This window comes from Natator depressus, chromosome 8 (assembly GCF_965152275.1).
Source record: "Natator depressus isolate rNatDep1 chromosome 8, rNatDep2.hap1, whole genome shotgun sequence".
In the NCBI taxonomy this organism is placed as follows: Eukaryota; Metazoa; Chordata; order Testudines; family Cheloniidae; genus Natator; species Natator depressus.
The window spans coordinates 23,056,225-23,074,581 of NC_134241.1; the positions used below are offsets into that span (position 1 = coordinate 23,056,225).

Here is an 18,357-nt window from a genome sequence, read left to right on the forward strand (position 1 = left end):
CTGATCTCTCCCGGCCGGGAGGAGCTGTTCTCCAGCGGCATCTCACCTTTTGGAGAGGTCCATGAGGACCCCGGAGAAGAGCTTCTCCCCCAGCCGGAACGAAACCACCAGCGCGTCCTCGATGATGTGGTCCAGGGTGACCCGCACCTCCGAGCCAGGCAGCAGCGGAGCCTCCGCCTCCCCCGCGGCCGGGGCCACCGGGGAGCCGGGGGCTGAGGGCTCCGGCTTTACAGCGGCAGCATCAGCAGCATCCGGCTCCTCCTCCTCCGGCCGGCACGGCTCCTCCCCGGGCTCCGGCTCCACGGGGCCCCCAGCAGCCGGCAGGCAGGGCTGCGGCTCCTCCTCGGGAAGTTCAGGGTGCCCAGCAGGCGGCGGGCAGGGCTGCGGCGCCTCCTCGGGCTCCGGACTGGGCGCTCCTCTAGGTTCGGCCTTGGGCGAACCCAGCTCCGGTTCCTCCGGCTCCGTCCTCTCAGGTTCCGGCTCCTGGGTCCTAGCCGGGCTCCGGGCAAGCTCTACGGGCGGCGGCGGCGGCTCCTCGGCCTCCCCCGGAGCAGACTTTCCCCCGTCGGCCTCGTCCCCATCAGGCACGGCCGACTCCACGGCCTCGCTGACAGCGGGGAGGGGGTCTGCGCCGGCCTCGCTGCCAGGGATGGGCTCCATCTCGGGCTCGGCTTCGCCGGCTCCCCCGTCACCCGGCACCGCTGCAGTCGCCGCCGCCTCCGCAGCCATGGCCGCCATTTTCTCTGCTGCTTCGCCGCCGCCTCCCTCCAGCAGCGGGATCGATAACCGCGGCCTTCTCCGCCCGCCTGGGAGGCAGAGCCCGCCCAGTGCGCTCAGCATTGGCATCTCATTGGAGGCTACGCCACGATTCTAAGCTCCTATTGGAGATTGGGAAAGTCCATCAAGCCGAACGAAAACTTCTCATTGGGCAGCAGAGACTTCATTCATTCAGGGGTCGGGAAGAGGAAGAAGGGGCGGAGTTTAATACCTCTAAAGATCAAAGGGGCTTACTCATGAGGCAGTTGTCCCTTCCTATTGGCGCAGGGAAGACTCTCCTCCCCCTTCAGCCCTCTGAGAGGCTGTTAATTGGTGCAGAGTTACATCCATCAAACTGAGATGGAGCGCCTTAGGCCTGGGGTTCAGTGTAAAGGGAGATTCCTGTTTGAGTGGCAGGGGAGGCAAGGGCACAGAGGTGGGAGGTTAAGTCACTTGTAATGAGAGGGTAGTATCCTCATATTCAGGACTAGGAGCTTATTGGGACAGAGACTGTGTCTTCTTGTCCATACAGCACCTAGCACCTTGGTGTCCTCATTCCATCTCAGGTGTTGCTCCAGCACAAATAATATAATGATCTTACCAACTCTAGTTTCAAGGCACCCACACTGGGACGGTGAGCAGGACCCATTGCAAAAGGGACCAGAGATGGAGAGAAATGGGAAAAGAGAAGGAAAAAATATGGAAAGTCAAAAAAGGGTGACCAAATAGAAAAGAACAAATGTCTGGAAGAAAGAAGATTGATTTTAAGGGGAAGAGGGAGTGAACTATAACATTTTCTAAAAGGTGAAAAATTAGACACTAAAAGAGATCAAAGAAAAAACTCGGTATCAAAGGAGAAGTGGAGAATTGGGAGAAAAGGGAGAAAAAAGCAAATAACGCTTGTATATTTTACAGTTTGGCTCATATGATACTTTGAATCAACACTAGCCTTTTCTTCCCAAAAACTATGAAAATTTTGCCAGTTTTGGTCATTCCTCGCCAGATTCAAACCCTTTGGGATGCTATAAATCGGCCACCATTGTATATTTTGGAAAGTTGACATGGATGAAGTAGAAGAGATAGATGGACAGTTAAAGGGCAGAAGGAGAAGATCTGTGAAAGAAAGACAGAAAGCAAGGGGACGAGCTAGACCAGCGAGATGCTGAGCATGAATGCAATTTGTAGGCCTTAATCCTCCCCAATGCAATTATAGGGGATAAATTATTGGCAGAGAGTGAAATCTGTGGAAAAGAAATGACCTGAATCTCTAATGTTTTGAGTTTTTTTTTAAATATATAGTTTTAATGATTTATAGTTGTCTTTTCTGAAGGATTCTAAAGTGATTTATAGCATCACTGAAATGTAGCCACCTCTCTGTTGGAAGGCAGTAATTAGGCAGGCAACTGACATAAAGCAATGACGGTGAGGGAGTAGTGAAATTTTGGCAAAGGATACTGGAGCAAATCCCTTCGCAGTTTCAAAGCCTAGTTGTATACACTGCCTTTAGTCTTTCCACACTGGGAAAATTGAGTGTCATGCAGTTATAGCAGTACCGTAATGCAAGTAATAATAATAATAATCTTTCTTATAAAACCTTATAAACCAAGAACTGGGTTTGAAGCCTCCCATCACAGCAGAAGGGGCTGGAGAGGTCTGTATGTAAACAGAACCTGATCCTGCAAATGCCAATCATAATGCATATTACCACATACATAGTCCTGTTGTAGTCCCAAGGACCAGGGGCCTGATTCACCATCCCAGTGCTATCCATCATGTGTAGTGACTTGCACAAATGCAAGGAAGGCATAAAACACCATTCTGATTTGATAATGCTTTACCCTCACTTTGCACTGGTGTAACTGACTGCACAAGCTGCAGGACAACAGTGAATTAGGTCCTAGTGCTTGCAGCATCAGCCTCATATAGTTTGTAAAGGGTTTATGTGTACATACATTTCTAGAGACAGAAAATGCCTTAGAAATGTAGCTCCTGAGTTAAATGAAATTTTAAAATATAAAATAGTTGAATAGCTCAGTATTATACAATCTACCATGTTCTCAAGCAATTTACTGTTTGAAGGGATGTGTGGTTGGAATAAAATATGTGTTTGTGAGGAGGTTAGTACTACAGAGTAGCATATTGAATTGTAGTGTTTATTCTCCATCATGCATGGATCTTTGTCAGTCTCTGTCAGGGAGAAACAGCAGATGGACTCATGGCTGTATGATTTGTGGCTAAAAACAAAACCAAGCCGATCTGGGGGTTTTCCAGAACTATCCAACATTAATATTAATGCCTAAACCATCTCTAAACATTTTGTTGGGTCATGTTTTTAAAGGCCTGCATACTGTTTCCTGAGGCCATCATGCTTTGAAAGAGGGGCAACCATCTAGGAGCCCCCAGGGCTGAATATGTCTGTTTCCAGTATTCTACAGAATAATGAGATTTGTCTTGCTGCTGAGTTACTAATACCTTAACTCCAAAACCTGCCCCTCTGCAATGATTTCAATTTCACTTCAGAGGTAAGATCTCAGTTTTGCATTTCAGAATTGTTCTGTATATTCTGGTATGTGTACTGGGGACAAAATAACACTGGCCCCAAAAGGTTTTCAAAGGCTATGAATGATTCAGAAATATTTTTCATTTCAGAGGGACGCAGGAGGGGACAGTAAGGAGAATTAGGTCTCTGCTCTTCCTTCCTATGTTATTGCAACTCCCCAGAATTGTGACAACAGATGAGAGACTCCTAGAAAACTGAGATTCCCTTCCCCAAAATCAGGAATTTACCACCTTATTCAATTAGGCAACAGTAGCTTGGCAAGCTATTACTCCCCAGTGAAAGCAGCGCAAAAATAAGTTCCAGAAGCCTGTGATAGGAATTGTGAGAGATACCCAGGGAGTAGGGCAATGGCAAAGCTGTAGAACAGCACTCCTGCAGACGAGGCCAAAACTGTCAAGGGTTTTATCTCAAAACAGCATGGTTAGTGTGGATACACTGTACCATTGGTGCTTAGAACAGTGATATCCCATCAGTTCAGTTAGCCACAGTTCATTTCTGTAGTGTAACCAGGGCCTAGTAGAGCAGAATGGCGGTAATTTCTAGCCTACAAGAAGTCACCAATCAATACAAAGAGCCTACTCAGTCATTGAACTAATGGGACATTGAGATCCAGTAGCTCAGCCCAGCAGGCTCTTTGTTATGTTAAATTCAGACTTCCAAAGGATGGGAGTAACATGGAAGAATTCCTCTTCCAAAACTGCAGTGTTGCTTTCTGAAATCACCCTGCTTTGCCAGAAGTGTTGCTTATGTCATACAGCAAGCATTAAAATGCTAAAATTGTCATCATTTATACCTAATAGAGTTTCCAGCAGTCCTGAGAATGAATGTAAAAGGATTTTTTACAGTTTCATTTACATTTCAAATGCCAAGTGTTTGTGAAAAGATGGAAACAAATGTGTATGCCACTCTGATCTAACGACAGGTTTCAGAGTAGCAGCCATGTTAGTCTGTATTCGCAAAAAGAAAAGGAGTACTTGTGGCACCTTACAGCTGTAGCTCACGAGAGCTTATGCCCAAATAAATTTGTTAGTCTCTAAGGTGACACAAGTACTCCTGTTCTTTTTCTGATCTAATGGCAGATGCAGAAATACAGTAGCATAGGCTATCCCTGTCTTCAGAGATAGGTTATGCCAAAGGCTAGGTGGTTAGAAGAGACTTACTTATTATGCAAAAACTTGCTTGTTTTACTGTTTTTGTCCCCTCGGGTGCTCCCTTGACCATTGTCTCCCTGTTTCATCCTGCTCTTGCATCCTGTCATAAACCTAGCCTGTAAATTCTCTCAAGCTAGGATTGTCTTTTTTTGTTACCTGTGCCTAGCACAGTGGGGCCCTGTTCTGTTCTTGGAGACGCTAGGCATTGCTATCATGCAAGTAATAATGAGTGGTGAAAATGTAAGAAAGAGCTTGATGAATCTGAGGGAAGGGAACTGGTTAGTTTTTGTGGGGAGAGGATCGAACTAGTGAATTTGGGAATTCCATTGCTGCAGATCCATCCACTATGTCTTACACATTGCTGAGAGTCACAATCCTGCGTAACAGGAGACATATTCATGGCCCTGCATGCTTGCATCACAGTGGATTTTCCAATTCCAAAATGACTTCCCGCTGACCATTAGCAATCTGGCCTTGCAAGTTTACACAGTGCAATCACCATTTGCTTCTTCACCGTCAGTGCAGCTCTCAGTGCAATTGAAGGCTAGGGTGAGACTTGGCACACAGATCCAGGAATGTGGCCATGTGCATCCAAAAGTTGTGCAGCCACAGCTCGTCATTTCAAGCCTGCATTACAATGCAGTCCCACCAGTTAGTGTTTGTTTCTCAGGCCCAGAAGCTGCACTCCACCATCTGCAGCTGCTCTGTGAATGCCACCAGCTACCTTAAATTCGTTCATGCTATGTCCCACAGCAATCAGTCCTCGAAGAAACTTTCATATTCCCCGCTGATTTGGTTCTTCTTATGACTCTGCAAATTTCCTGGAGGATCGTGCTTGCAATGCTTATGACAAAAAGCTTCATGCATCTGTTACAGATGGTAGACAGTGAGGAGGGCCGTGGGTTCATGGGATGTTTTACGAAGGCATTCAAATTATGGAATATAGATGACATTGTGGGATGGAGACAGTTGCATGATGGGAAGTTGACCCTTTGCTCCCAGTAATCCTTGTGTAACTTGTTTCTGCCCCACTATGCACTGCCAAAACTTCTCAAAAGACAGTGAGCTGGATGCTAGCACATTGTACACTGGGATACCTACCCGTGGGGCACTGCACCATGCATCGATATAAGCACTCCTGGAGAGTATGTGCAGTGCTGACACAAGGAGAGAAGACTGCATGTACACAAGCGATATACTAGTTGGGGCGGCTGCGTGAACCACAGTTTTCAGCGTAGACATGCCATGAGTGAGCGAACATCAGTGAAGTGTGATTGTGAGAAACAGATACCTCTGTGTGTGTGTGAGAGAGAGTTGGTTGTGTGTACATGCCTAGGACTGTGAGAGTGAATGAGTTAATGGGGCGTGAATGTTTGCATGTGCATGAGTGTGAGTTTGTGTTCAGATGTACTTGCACAGTAGCAACACTGGCACAGAAGCTTTTCATGACAATAAAGTATTACTGTATTGAACTGTGTGTGAAAAAGAAAGTCTAGGAGTGTGCGTGTGAGAGAGAGAGAGAGAAAGAGAGAGTGAGTGGCTGTCTGGGCGTTGTGCATATGTAGGTGCACTTAGGGCTTATCTAGACTAAGGAAATTTGTAGTGGTGTAATCACATAATTACACTGATGTAAACCACTCATGTAGTCCCATTGTCCTGGGGTAAAACAGGGTGTGAACTGGTGCAACTTACCCCAGTAATACACCAGGGTAAGTTGCACTGATGCAGCATATCTACACATGGCAGTGTCACTGGGAAAAACACATCAGTGCAAATAAGACCAATATAGACAGGCCTGAGGTATATGTATGGTTTTATAGGGGGTATTTATGACATGAGGTGGGGCAAATGGAGGGACTATGTGCTAGTGTCATGGCAAGGGTAGGTTAATAGATATTTTTTCTATGGCCTTATCTAGACTAAAGCTGCATCTACACTGGGGGTTTTGCTGGCATAGCTACATCAGATAGGGGGTGTGCTTTTTTCACATCCTTGACTGACACAGGTATGCTTACAAAACTTGGTAGTATAGGCCTGGGCTACACTAGAAAAGTTTTGCTAGCATAGCTATACTAGTATAGTTGTACCAGCAAACCCTCCTAGTGTAGATGCAGTTTAGGATGTAAAGGTGTGATGTTGGAAAATGATAGCTACCTCTCTTAGGCTAGGTCTACACTGCGCACCTTACAGTGGCGTGGCTGTGCCGCAGCACCCGTGCTGTTGTAAGGTGCACAGTGTAGTCACTCTTTGTCACCAGGAGAGAACTGTCCCAGCAACAAAATAAAACCACCCTGAACGAGAGGCGGTAGATTCGTCGACAGGAGAGTGGCTCCCATGGACGAAGCGCTGTCCACGCTGGCGCTTTTCGTCGTCAAAACTTTTGTCATTCGGGGTTTGTTTTTTTTCACACCTGAGTGACAGAAGTTTTAATGACAAAAGTGCAGTGTAGACAAAGCTTATGGCTCCCACAGCATATGTTAGCTAACCCATTCTAACCTGGGCTGATATCTTTTTTTGATAAGTCTGGAAGGCTTTCCTATTTACAAAAAGAACGAGGAGTACTTGTGGCACCTTAGAGACTAACACATTTATTTGGGCATAAGCTTTCGGGCATAAAACCCACAGCCTTTGCTAATACAGACTAACAGGGCTACCACTCTGAAACCTATTTACAAAAGGCACCTTTTAACCAATATAAAATCAGATCAGATGCCGAAGGAATTACAAATGGTTAGGTAAATTGCAAATAGCATACATGGCTAAAACTAAAGCAGAAACAGAAAATGAAGATTGGGTTTTAGTTGCATTCAGCAGAGCTAAACTGCTTCAGGCACAGTTTAGATGAGAAGGTTTGGATGAGAAGCAGTGCTCTGAAAAAGAGTTATTCGCTTTAATTTAAAATCATTGGTTTTAAACATTGTCATGATTTATTACAGAATATTGGCTGGGGTGAAAAAATAATCAGTCATTTTCCCTTGTGATCAGCAAATGATATTCCTGGTCATAAGAATGCAGAGCTCATTTTTGTTAGATTTGTGAATGATTCTTAAAGGATTTGTAAAATCCCAACATATACACACATGCCCCAGAAGTCTCTATTTGAATCTGAAAAGTTAATTATATGCTAAATTTCTTGTGAACATGTGAGAAGTTAAGGATTGGGGTTTCATCTAATGTCCTTAGAGGGAATTGATTTAAATCCATTATTCACTCCATCCAAAGCTGTAACCACAGACCAGATTGATATATTGGTGCCACAAGTACTCCTTTTCTTTCTGCAGATTGATATAAAAATTTACAAATGTCAGTGAGCGCCTGGGGCCAAATTCTGCTATTAAATCTATTCTGGCATGTCCCTTGCTTATTTATAAGTTAAACTGCTGAGGGTTGGAATCTGCTTCCTGTTTGATCTTGCAATCTGTGTGATTTCATCTGTCTTCTAAAATTCATGCATCTTGAGATAACCAGGCTACCCACATTAATGGAAATGAATCTCTGCACAGCAGTGCATTTAAACAAACAAACCAAAAAAATCCAGGTTACTAAAATGCCAATTTTTTTTCATTTTCTGTAGTCACATTCTTCTAATTTTGGATGCATAAGCTACAACTGACTTTTTATTTAAAAAAAAATTTTATTCTTTTAATATCTTAATACAGAGGAAACTAAATCCAAGATGCACAAATATAACTTGGGTCTAAAGCAGTGGTGGGCAAGCTGCGGCCCGCGGGCCATACATGGCCTGTCAGGGTAAGCTGCTGGCGGGCTGCCAGACTGTTTGTTTACATTTGCACGGCCACCCACAGTTCCCAGTGGCTGTGGTTCGCTGTTCCCGGCCAATGGGAGCTGCAGGAAGATTATTACCTGTTTTCAAGAGAGCCCACCATGTGGTACATACTGTATAAACATAAAAGGCATAGTCCCTGCCCCAAAGATCCTTTCATCAAATATACCAAATACGTAAATGTCAAGTTTACCTTCTTTGTAATGTTGCGGAGTAGCAGCCGTGTTAGTCTGTATTCGCAAAAAGAAAAGGAGTACTAGTGGCACCTTAGAGGCTAACCAATTTATTTGAGCATAAGCTTTCGTGAGCTACAGCTCACTTCAAGTAGCTCACGAAAGCCTATGCTCAAATAAATTGGTTAGTCTCTAAGGTGCCACTAGTACTCCTTTTCTTTTTCCTTCTTTGTAATATAACTTCATATTCTGTAGTCCCCAGATACATTAGTCCATTTTGTTGGGGAGGAAGCAGTAAAAAACCTCTACTCAGGTATGTCACCAAAACACTTGAACAAAGAGAACAAAGGTTTATGGATAAAATTTTCTAATGTGCCTAAGTGACACAGAAACCTAGGTTGGATTTTCAAGTGACTTAGGCACATAGAGCATAATCTGCTAAGCACTTTTGAAAATCCCACTAGGGGCCTGTCTGCATCTTTAGGCAGTTTTAGTTAATTCTGTGTTCTGAAACAATGGGCTATTTCTGTTGCATATTCCAAGCTTTGAATAGTACAGAATTGTAGCTTTTGTGTTTTCGTTTTGGAAGGCTCCTGACCTCCACTAGCTCTATCCTGTGGGACCATCTCACTTAGTTTAAGATTTGGGGAAATTAAAATTTTGTTTTCTTTTCTTCTTCCCTCCCCCATCTCCCTGCAACTGCTTCTAAAATCTCACTCTCCTTCTGTGATCTGAAATTGGAGCAATGATAGTATGGCCTATTTTGTTCATTGTGGACTATTCTTTGGCCAGAATCCTATAGTGTTTAGCATATATAAGGTCACATTGCACTTGCAGATCTAATATTGAGGGAATCATTTGCTCCAAGATAACAAAGGGATCTGGATTTTCCTTTAGGAATGCCAGGGCTTTGCCTATTTTGGGCTTGGATTTGGTTTTCTGTAAATTCTATCTGTGCTGTCTTTTATAAATGCTGATTTTAATTCTTTCACTGACTGTTTCCTTATGTTCCTTTCCACCATATCCAGCTGCTGCTAGATCTTGGACATAAATCCATTCACAATCATTTATTTTTGTCAGTACGGTCTTAAGTTTGACTTTCAGGAGGACATTTTTGTATGAAATCCATCTGTTTTGGCAGAGTAATTCTGAAAGTTCTTGGATGAAGCTTTCTAGGTTGAGCAGGGAAGAGAAAAGCAAAATGGCTCCTGTAATGAGCATTCCAATGTTAGAGTTTTAAGTCCAAAGAAACCCTTTGGACCTACTTGTCCTTGGCTTTGGGCATGACTTCTTATTCTGGGACCCAGCTGTGACTGTGACTCACAAAGTTGCTGCAAAGCATCCATCCTTAATCTAATGAAGGTTATATCAGGCTTTTTTCCCTTGTGTTTACTCGGGAACTAACTAGGAACATTTCTTTCTTCATGGTTGCTAGACTCCAGTTCACTCCCTCCTCCCAATTGACTTCTTATGGTGTTACATCTTTGAGACTGTACTGATGATTAGTTACTTAAGAACTGTCTGGCTACATGTGTTTCTAAAGTCTCTGAGCCTTTACTCCTGTAATTTTAAATTGGGGATAAAACTGTGTCTTGTGTTGAGGTAGAAACTTGTCATTTCCTATTTACATTTCTTTGTTTTAAAATTTATGGTACAGCATATAGCTAGCAGCAGTTACTGCTTGGGCTGTGGTCTTGCCAAGTTAAGCAGGATTGGGCCTTATCTGTATTTGAATGGAAGATCTCTAAGGGGAAGAGCCAAGGTGCTGCACTGGATGATTTAGTGACAGTCTTCCCTCGGAGTCAGTATTACATGAATGCATTGTATTAGGGCTCGTCTACACGAGGAAATGGATTGGAATAGTTATTGCAGATTATAGCTATTTCAATCAATTTCCCCACATAAACAAGCCCTTAGTAAGCACTGTGCTGTTGGAGGTGATGTAAAACAAAGGCTTTAAAGCTCTTTCACAAGAATAGGCATGTTTAACCCTGATGTTCTTTTGGGGTAAATGTATTCTGCCTACCTACATTTTCCCTGTAGTTCAGCTAAATACTATAGTCCAGATACTGAACTGCAGTTGAGCTGTACTCAGCAGCACAGCTCAGGAATGGGACAAAGATGGATTTAGTCTGTCTGCAAGATTAGTCCTGGGGGGAGGCTACACTGGCTGTCCATGGTTCTAAGGAGCCATTCTGGCAACTGGGAATCACTAGGGCTTGAGGACCACCTGACTAAGCTCCCTTTTACCTCATCCAACCCCTGCATCAGGAGCTGAGAGGGAGTTGGCATTGGAACCACTACAATACTTGTGGGCCACCCAGAGATTCCCCTACACATGTGTCAGGATCTGCCAGTTTTAATGTTGCTTTACGCTGCCGGAGCACTGTAAAACAGCCTACTAGGAGCAGAGAATCTAGCCCTTTATTCTTCCTCTGCTAAACTGTTGTGTAGTGTTACTCTGCACTGTTGAATAACTTCTGTGTTCCATTCAAGACACATCTGCATTTTGTATATTGTGTAATTTGTATAAAACACTGGTATTCTTTGGGGTGAAAGGTGCTATGATATAGCTGTGGTGCTAATGACAGCTACAGTTAAGGTTGCCTGAAGATGTACTCTCTAATCTCCAGTTTTGAGTTTCTCATAACTTTGTGAAACTTCCATTTGTTGGACAGAAGGTCTCCAGGCCTGGTGTCTGCCTGAAGAGAAAGTAAAGAGAACAAGAAAGATGTATTGTTAAGTGCTCAAAAGTCAGGCCATATGCAGCCTGAAGTCTGCCCCCAGTAGGTATGCAAAATAAATATACAGCTTTAGTTAAATGGTCACATTCTATATTTCAAGTAATACAACATATCAGACAATTCTTTTTGCAGCCTTTTGTATCCTGTAAAAAGCTTGCCTCATTCATTGTGAATACTGTACGGCAAAGGCTCAGTATGCACTGCATATCTTGTATGTAAATCATTGTCATAATCTCTTTTGTTTGACATATATACTGTACTAGAAAATGCTATGTGTGTATCTTAAGGCTATAGGAAAATGTGTGATATTATTGTACTTGAAAAATAGTATGTTATCAGGTATTTAAAGACTATCAAAATGCACACATGCAGAGGGAAAGAGTTCTGATTGTACATGCAACCTTAACTTTGGCACTGTCTGAGTGCTTAATCTTGTGGCTTTAATGTTCTCTTATTAACTTAGCTTTTTAATGAATAGAATAAATATAATAATTACAACTTGGAATACATTATCTTGCTCTATTAATTTCATATTTTTCTTAATTACCTTAATTGTTTAAGAACACAATATGTGAGAGCACACCTTGTTTGTAGAGAATAATGCAATAAATAGCTGTCAGGTATATTATATCACTAGAGTATATTTATTTTGCGTTCCAAAGACATTATTAGAATCCAAGAAACCATAATATTTATGCGTGATCTTGCATTTTCTTGTAGGAGATATATTGTCTGCAAAGAATTACTGAGGATGTGTGGATATACCAAATCTTTGATTTCTTGTAGTTCTTGAAAATTGCTTTTTACATTTCTCTCTCAAAACATACTAAGCCTGATTTTCAGGTGTGCTGAACAACCACAACTACAGTTTAAGTAAATGGGAGCTGCAAGTGCTCACGGAGCACCTCTGTAAGTCAGGCTCATAACGTGCTGGCCCTCAACTGTTTTCTGGCAGGAGAAATAGCACTGAATGTCTTGCTAACTAAAAACACCATTATCCAAATGATAATCACTGTTTGGCTGAAACACTAGACTCCCAAAAGCCAGCATTAAACCTTGTTACGTGACCGAAAATCCTGCATAAGGTAATATTAATCTTATTTACAACATCTGACAGTTATTGTAGCTATTGTTTAGAGAGCTTGGTAAAATAATTTGGTATATGATCAGCTGTTCCCAACATAAATTACTCATCAGATAATGCTATTCACAGTTACTAAAATAGTCGATGCTGCTGCAGGTAAATAAATGAATAGGAAGCTCACTGTGTGAATTGTCACCCTCATCTATGTTTGTAATGGCGGGCTTACCAAAAATCAGACATTCAGTAAGCTCTTGTGCCAGGTATAGACCTTTAGGAAAATTTACAAGTATGCAAGTGGTTCCTCAGAAGGGCAGTATAGGTCCTTTTGGGTTTAGTACTTTTGAACTATAATACTTTGTACTGGTGTCTGTAATGTGCTGGGTGGGGGGTAGTTCTGGTGGCTCATGTGAGCACCTTGAAAAATATTCTGGATCACCAAATTGAAAAGAAGGTCTGATAATTTCCTTGCACTAGAAGGGCCCATCCCTTCTCTGGACTTTGCTAATACATCTCGGTGGGCTTGTAAAACTACTCCTGGAAAGCATTTTTTAAAAAAAACTTTGGAACAGACCAGGCTTCACCAAATGGCGGGTACTATTAAAACATTTCCTAGGGAGGGATAGACTCATGCCACCCCTACAATTTCTTCATCCCCACACCCTACATCAAATGGTTGTGCAAACTGGACTCTTTTATAATCAATATACTATTTAAATGTTTCAGGAGCTATACATAAATGTTCCCATCAAAGTGCTGCCTCCTGTTTGTTTGGCAAGTGGCATTGCCTCCTTCCTTAGCTCAAGTTAAAAGAAAGCATTTTTGTTTATGAGATAACAAATGAATAGATCCCTATTCCCTCATCTTTCCTTTCTGTAAGCACATGCATCCTTGGTGCACAGTTAGGGGACATTTTTGTGGGAGCTCTTTCTTAAAACATTGGGATCACAACATAAACATATGGATCACTTTTCAAGCAATATTAAAACAAACATATATGAGTGAAACCTCACTACATTACTGTGGGATAATATTCCTATAACAGTGTCTTTATTTGGAGTTCTGGGTGCTCAGCACTTTTGAAGATCAAGCTTCAAGTTGGTCACTGAAAATCTTTGGCACCCAGAATTCTGGCCACTTTGAAAATCTGGGGCTAGTGACTTGCTCAAAGTCATACAGCAAATTGTTGACAGAGTTGTAAACAACATCCAGTACTTCTGAGTCCCGGGACCAGCTTCTCAGCTGGTGTCAATCAGAGTAGCTCTATGAAAGTTAATTGAGCTATGTGGATTTACACCAGGGGAGCAGCTGAGCCCCAGTTCCTTTCTCAGACCACTATCTTTAATTCCCTTATTTCTGTACCTGTACCTGTACCTCATTGTAGCAGGGTTAGCACCCGCTCCAGCCCTGAAGAGGTTGGAAAAGTCCTCTAGGGGGCTGGGGCTGGGGAAGGGAGTAAAACCCTGGCTGACTGGGGAAAGTGGCAGCAGCTGGGGGCCATGCCCCAATCAGGGCCCAGCTGGCTCTATAAAGGCTTTGAGCCAGCAGCTCCAGGAGAGTTTCCCTCTGCTTGTAGAGGGAGAAGGGCTTAGCTGCAAAGTGCTGAGCAAGACACCCAGACTGGAGCAGGGCTGGGGAAGGGCCAGAGGAGCTGTGAGCTCTGGCCTGGAAAGCCCCAGGCTACAGGTCTGGGAAGGCCTATTAGGTACAGGGGCTGCAGAGGCAGCAGGTCCAAACCCCCTTACCTGTGATGAGTGGCTTATACTGCAGTCTGCCCTAGGGAACGGGGGCTAGTTGGTGACTGGCAGTAGCCTAAGACTGAGGTGAGGTGGGAATAGTGGGTGGTGGTTTCCCTGGGAGGGGGAGACCCAGAACTGTGGGGGTACTGCCAGGGGGCAGTGCCCAAGACAAGGGCACCGGGGTCCAGGAGGGACATGGGGGCCAGGGGCAGTGAGACACCAGCCTCAAGGAGGTGCTCTGGAGGCTGGATGCTAATTCCCTGATGATGACCAGCAGGAGGTGCTGCCGAGTGAGTTGGCGCCCTGTGACCCACATTAATAGCTGTTATTGATCCAGTCTAGTGTTTTGTTCTGTCTTGTTCCTTTTGTCATAAATATTTGTCTTAGTCATCTGAATTATATTCAAGATGGGCATTAAACAAGCTCATCTTATTTCTAAATAAATCAAATTGACCAAGGTCTCTCAAGTATATTTTGTTCTGTTGCATAATTCTTGAAGTCATTTATTCACACTGTCCTTTTTAAATAATTCTTTTTAATTTTTAGTGGAGTTAGTAATTATCTGTCTCCCTATAAATATTGCATTGAGCTGGCATTTAAATTGCTCATTACAATCACTGAATCTTAAAGTGCTTTGCAAAGCAATAATTTATATACTCCACATTAGCTAAATGCCTGCTCCACACCAACTTTATAAGAGGAGAAAGGGGAGAGAGGAGGCATTGTTTAAATTAATACCTTGTTCTGGGTCTCCTAGCATGCCCTGTATTTACCCTGGAAGTGAAATGTGTTCACATTGGCATTCAGTTAATGGCGGTAAGACTGATGCAGAAATACTCTTGAGCTGGAATCAGAAGAATGTCAATGAGAGGAAAATTGTACATAGCTACATACTTTCCAGCAATGGAACAGATCAATCTATTGATCTTTCTAATCTAGACAAGGACAAAGACTGTAAATTCCATGGGGCAGAGGCTCCTTAGCTGGGTCCTGTACAGTGCCAAATACATTGTTGGCACTTAAGTAATAATGAGTAATTTTAAAAATATTTTGGGCGAGTAGCATATGGCTCGAGGGACTGGTAACTGAACAAAGGCTTTAATCTCTAGGTCACAGGTTAGAATTCAGCCTAGTACTGTAGTGACCAAAAACTGTTAACAGTTACTGGTTTATGGGAAATGTGTCAATGTTTTCAATCCATTCCCTAATGGATAGATGTCCACATCACCAAAACCTCACTCTTGAGGGCACCACTGACCCACTTGTTGGTAGTTTCAGCAAAAAATAAGTCAAAGATTACCTGGACATGATACAAGTAGGTACATCCCCTGACAGGGAGGGGGCACATTAGCACTGTCAAGGAAACTTGCATTGCTAATTTCTGTGATTTCCTTCTTTTGTGGTTACAGAGGCGCTCACTCTAGGGCACAGAATCTGGGACAGTTCACCAGAACCAAATTCACAAAAAAGAAAACTTTAGTGACGTGTGTGCACTTCAGGATGATGTTACTGCCCAGCTGTGAGCGGATGTATCGATGTACACTGTGCTAATGGCTGTGCTCTCTGAGCCTTCGTGCTGCAACGTCATTCCTGAGAGTGTTACTTCCAAAAAGTGAGTGATCTGGGAACTATGTTGCTGAATCAGCCAAGCTGCTGCAGCAGCCTTTTCAGAACTAACCTGCTTTAAGTAGTGCTTCTAAAGTGAAAAGGATAAGCAATGCCAAAGGCAGGAGTGGCATTTGTGGTAAAAGAGCCTCTTTGGGTCTCTGAATGTTTCCCTGTTTTGACTTACCTGTTCGCCCTATAGCAAGTGGCATATTAACTGCTTAATATCGTGGATCTACATTCTGTGCTTTAATGAAATGAGAGGCCAAGAACCACTGATGTTGCACTACTGTCTTTTATTTATTAAAATGCTTTGTGTGTAGGTCAACTTTCATTACATACAGTTTTGCGTGTGTGTGAGAATGAATTTTAGTGTTCCAGGACAGAACTGTATCAGGCTTAAGGTCTTTATTTTGCATAGATACAGTATGGTGCAAATAGGCAGCAACAGTGCAAGCTTCCCAGCAATGCGTTGTACTTCAAACCTGAGCTGGAGGGACTGCCCTGCAAATAAATTTGAAACTCATTTCACATAAAAAGAAAAGGAGTACTTGTGGCGCCTTGATGCATCCGATGAAGTGAGCTGTAGCTCACGAAAGCTTATGCTCAAATAAATTGGTTAGTCTCTAAGGTGCCACAAGTACTCCTTTTCTTTTTGCGAATACAGACTAACACGGCTGTTACTCTGAAACCTGTCATTTCACGTAGGCTGCCAAGCACCCATCAGATGGGGGGGGGGCTTCATTCAAACGTAGATTGCAAGCTCTTGGGGCAGCGATGGTCTCTCATTCATTATGCATCTGTACAAAGCGGAGAACAATGGGGAATCAAGCTTGGTTGCGGCCTGTAGGCGCTATAAAAATGTGCTTTGAAAAAAGGTTCTGCAGCTTTCATTGTAGCCCTTGTAAGTTTGTTTGTACCATCTACTGAAGTGTTCTTGGCTTAGCGTTTCTTAGAAAAGCCCTCTCAGCAAATTACACAAGCTCCCTGTATCCTGTGAGCAGCAGAGCATCAGGGGAGCTATGTATTTCTGTCTCCAGTTGTGGAAGCACAACACTATAACCTAGAGGTTGTAGTCTACATCTGCAGTCTCACTTTTTTAATACTGAGATGAACAGAGCCTGAACCTTTGGCTGTGAGCAGGTCTACAGTACTGCTTTATGCAGATAGAACTTACGTTGCTCAGGAGTGTGAAAAAGCCATCCCTCTGAGCTGCGCAAGTTACACCGACCTAAGCACCAGTTTGGACAGTGCCATGTCGGCGTGGTGGGAGACACTCTTCCATGTCCCACTGACCTAGCTACTGCCTCTTGCGTAGGTAGAGTAGTTATGCCAATGGGAGAGCTTTCTCCCTTCGGCATAGTGTCTTCACCAGATGCGCTACAGCTTCTAGCGTAGACTAGCCCTGTGTCTTCGCTGCAAAAGAAGGTGTGTGTTTTACACTGAGATAACTAATCGGAGAGCTATCAGTGTAAAATCCTAGTGGAGCCAAGACACTATAACCTGATGTAGCTAGTGGATGTTAATCCCAGGTGGGGCGGGTACAGTGTTGACCATGACTAACTACATCGGGGGGGAAAACAGTGTTTTGTCTCCACTAGGATTTTACACCGAGATAGCTATTTTGAGATAAAAACACTCCTCTTTGCAGTGAATACATAGCTGTAGAGACCACATTTAAGATGGTTAAAAATATCAAATGTAATAAAATCATGAGTAACCAAATGAAAACATTGTACTTCGCTAACTGGAACTTGTTGTCAGAGCACAGGAAGGAACCCAGCTCTGACACTGGCTTTCTCTGTGACCTTTGTCATGTTATTTAATAGCTGTCTCCATTCCCCCGTTAGTGAAACAAGGACACACAGTCACGCTTCCTTCCCCAACAGAAGTGTTATGAGGGTTAATTTTATAGTTAATGTTTGCAAAGCAGCTTGAAAATGAAAAGCATTAAGCATTATCATTAGCAAAGATCCAGTAACTGGGTAATTGGTCTTTTAGGTGCATCTAGTTCTATAAATTGCAAATTAATTTCTCTTTAAGCTTCTCTTTAAACACTCAGCTTGCTTGCTAATTTCAATATGTACAAGATTCGCGGAAGTAAATGAATTCTCTCTGGCTATCTTAGCCATATCAGCCAAACTTTGTAGCCCTACAGTTTAGATGTTACACAGGGTCAAATCAGAGAAGCAGGCACCGCAGCAAGCTTTCAAAAAAAATAACATGAATTTTGCCATAATATTTGCCTTTACCAACAGATTTTTCAAGAGCATTTTTACAGTGAGTCAGTTCTGTGTTCATTTTGACTCTGATATGCATTCTAATTTGTGTGAATATCAAACATTGTCTATGGCATTTACATACTGTCCTGGCATTTTTCAGTTGGTATGTTTTGTATCTGGATCTTCTTAGTTCACAACCCAGAAATCCATTTTTAGTTTTTTGTAAGTCATGCAAACAGATGTGGATGAACTAAGGCCTTGTCTACACTGGCAAGTTTCTGCGCAGTAAAGCAGCTTTCTGCAGTGTAACTCTCGGTGTACACACTGCCAAGCCCCTCAGTGAGCAGAAACTGCGCAGTTGCAGTGCTGTAAAAAAACCACCTTGACGAGAGCTGTACAGCTTTCTGTGCCAGGAGTACAGAATCGCAGTGCCAGTCTAGACACCCTGGTCAATTACAGTGCTGCAATTGGCCTCCAGGAGGTGTCCCACAATGCCTGTTCTTGCCTCTCCGGTCATCAGTTTGAACTCTACTGCCCTGCCC

General features: G+C 43.2%; 1 protein-coding gene across 4 annotated transcripts in view; it reads right to left on the reverse strand.

The window, feature by feature from the left end:
- Positions 1-808, reverse strand: part of PWWP2A (PWWP domain containing 2A) — a 39,562-nt gene extending 38,754 nt beyond the window's left edge. For 3 of the 4 annotated variants that reach the window (XM_074960614.1, XM_074960615.1, XM_074960613.1), the window contains exon 1: positions 47-808. In XM_074960614.1, the coding sequence (XP_074816715.1) occupies positions 47-738 (692 nt within the window). In that variant the 5' untranslated portion in view covers positions 739-808. The remainder of the gene's footprint in view (positions 1-46) is intronic. The other variant, XM_074960616.1, reaches the window with a different exon arrangement.
- Between the last annotated feature and the right edge of the window lie 17,549 nt (positions 809-18,357).